The sequence below is a fragment of the Nicotiana tomentosiformis genome, chromosome 12 (genome assembly GCF_000390325.3).
Source record: "Nicotiana tomentosiformis chromosome 12, ASM39032v3, whole genome shotgun sequence".
Lineage (NCBI taxonomy): Eukaryota > Viridiplantae > Streptophyta > Magnoliopsida > Solanales > Solanaceae > Nicotiana > Nicotiana tomentosiformis.
The window spans coordinates 118,719,457-118,722,378 of NC_090823.1; the positions used below are offsets into that span (position 1 = coordinate 118,719,457).

At 33.0% G+C, this 2,922-nt stretch overlaps 1 protein-coding gene across 1 annotated transcript; it reads right to left on the reverse strand.

Annotated features, from left to right (window-relative positions):
* Window positions 1–1,355: 1,355 nt before the first annotated feature.
* On the reverse strand, window positions 1,356–2,529 carry LOC104109693 (ethylene-responsive transcription factor TINY). The gene has a single exon (XM_009619038.4). It carries the CDS (start codon window positions 2,272–2,274, stop codon window positions 1,543–1,545), a length of 732 nt encoding a protein of 243 aa, XP_009617333.1. The 5' UTR covers window positions 2,275–2,529; the 3' UTR covers window positions 1,356–1,542.
* Window positions 2,530–2,922: the final 393 nt, after the last annotated feature.

Consider the following 2,922-nt stretch of genomic DNA (forward strand, 5'->3'; position numbering starts at 1 on the left):
TATCGAGTTATAAAGTTAGTCAATACGAATAAAATGAAAATTTTAAATTAAAACATTTATAAATTAAAAAGGAATCATTCTTTTGAAACATATTTTAAAAAAAGAAAAGAAAAGAGTCATCCAAAAGAAAGAGTGAGTCCAGCCTCTTTAAAGAAAAGAAATTTGACAACACTGCCAAGTATTGAACTCCGAAAATGACATGGTAATGCATATGAATTTGAATTTACTTCCAATCACGATCCTTGTGTATAGCCCCTACCCACTTCTCTTTCTAGTTTATTTATAGAAACAATTGTAGTTTCTCTTAAGGATGATTTTAAGGAAAAAAAATAGAAATGGGGGGTCCTGACCAAAAAAACCAACTGTCAAGTGTAAACATCACTCTTTAACTGTCTGTAACGCGTATGGTAGCAGACTAGCAGTATCTAATTAAAAGATGGTGCAAGTTTTGACTTTTGAGTACAAAGAGCCAATGAGGAGTGAACAAACGGCCCCAATAACAAGTTACAGACTAGGTCACGTAATTAGCATTATTTATACAAAAGAACCACGCTACTGTACTTTAATTTGTGGGTACCTAAAAGATAACACAAAAGGCAAATGGTTCTAGTTTTAATTTACTTGAGATTGTTTGATTCGGTTAGAAGTTTTAAAAAAAAAGAAATTTTTAAATGTTTAGAGGATAAAAGCTTTTAAAGGACCTTCAATATGTGTGGCTATAATAACGTATCATTAAGGAAAAAATTGGTAAAATAAAAAATTTATTTCTTAATATATAAATATTTTATACTTTTTTGAACAAACTAATAAAAAAATATGTCATATAAATTAAAATGAAAAAAAAGTATAATATATGAAACATCCTACTCTTGGATGGTGCATAGGTATCTCAACAGGGGCTTAAAATTACATAAAGATCGACTCTTATAGAAATAGGGGCGCAAGGAACCCGTGGCCAATCAAGATCATTGAAACTTTGGACGTGAGAAGACAACATATGCTGAGGTTAACCTTTCACTATGTTGCAAAACTATTAAGCTGTCAATTCAAAAGCAATGCAATTATGTTTGAAGATAAAACTAAGATGGTACAAGTTTTACTAGGACAAACATTTTAGCACAATGCATGACTAATAACAACAATTACATGAGTTCATGTCTGTTCCATTTATGCTCATTAATTTCATCTTATAAGAAATTAATATAGTACAGTATATGAATATCTAACAAGATTAAAAATTTATTAGTCGAAACTAGTGTACCTTAAATGTATTAACGTAACTGAAACTTAATCCCAATATCGGGTTCGTCCATATTGCACAATGCCTAACAACTTTAATGCTTGTTATAATAAAGTAAAGAAAAGAGAGTTCTTTTATTCACAAACGTGTACGAAGAAGAATTATGATTATGATTATGAACAGAGCATACCGTATCATCCAAAGGCAAAGAAACAATTATTTTTTTAACTCACAAAGAAAAAAAAAACTATAATGGTCACACTGCTAGCGCTTTGATCAACATTATCAGGATTCAATCCATTTCAACATCTCCAATCTGTGCTAGATATTAAACTCTCTCCAATGACAGTCTGCTCAAATAAATACCCACAAAATTCGCCATCGAATGCCCCCCACGGCGATGGCGGATACACCCACCTCTCAGCCGAGTCACTCAACTTCAACTCGTCCGAGTCAAAAGTCCCCTCCAAACTCGGTAACTCTATAATCTGGCCTAGCAGTTCTTCTGATGCTGCTGTTGTTTCCATCGACGTACTGACCGAAGACGAAGCAGAATTTAGGACATCTTCCATTGCAGCTGCTTTTGCAGCAGCAGCTTGAACATCTCTAGGGGAAACTGAAGCTGGACGAGGAAGTGACTCAACAAGTTGAGGGAAGTTAAGAATTGCTGATTCTCCTTTAATACTAAGCGCGGCAACATCATGTGCTCTAGCAGCCATTTCTGGGGTTGGATAAGTGCCGAGCCAAATACGAGATTTCCTACGAGGTTGTCGAATTTCAGACACCCATTTGCCCCAACTTCGCATTCGAACTCCTCTATAAACTGGGTATGCTCTGTTTTCAGTACTGTTGAAGTACTGATCGCTTATTCGCTTTATCCTACGTTTCTCTTCTGGTTCCTCTGTTTTTGACTTGTTGGACGTGTCCGACACCATGTTCTTTGTGAAATTGGAAGAGAATGAGGATGGAAAATAGGACGAATTGCTATTGCTTCGGGTCTCCGAATATGGTGGTTCAACTCCAAATTCAGCCATTAATTAATGCAACGAAGTAGAGAGGGAAGTGGAAATTGCCTTGTGGGGGTGAGTATATATGGAATGCCAAAAGAGGAGTGACAAAGTCAAAGTGTAATTGAACTTTCCATAAGTAGGGTGAAATGAGAATGAAAGAGAGATAAAAAGATCAAGTGTCTGTGGATTCAGATAGTGTCACAGAAGGAACAAGTGTTTTCTATAGAGTAACAAGAGAAGAAGATTTATTTAAGGAAAGACCATATACTACTTCCTATCAGAAATTTCTCGATTTTAAATTTGTGTATAAATACCACTTAAAGAATTTAGAGAATATACTTTCTCCATCTCAAATTATATACTGTGATTTTCAAAAATAATTATCTCAAATGATTTTTCATTTTAAAAGTTCAAGAGTAAATTAATTATTTGTTTCTTATTCTACTCTTAATATTAATTGTTCTTGAAGATTACAAATACCTTAATTATAAGTAAGTATTAAATAAATAGAGATTATATCTTAAGATATATAGTCAAAAAAAATCTATTTAATATTTTTTTAAGAAGCATGTAAAAGAGAAACACGATAGATAATTTGAGATGAAAGAAGTATATAGATAAATTGATATTATTTGAAAATAATATACAATAAAACATAATTTAGAATCAAGT

Coding starts and splice junctions, on each gene's coding strand:
- LOC104109693 (XM_009619038.4), bottom strand. CDS start 2,274: ATGGCTGAATTTGGAGTTGAACCACCATATTCGGAGACCCGAAGCAAT.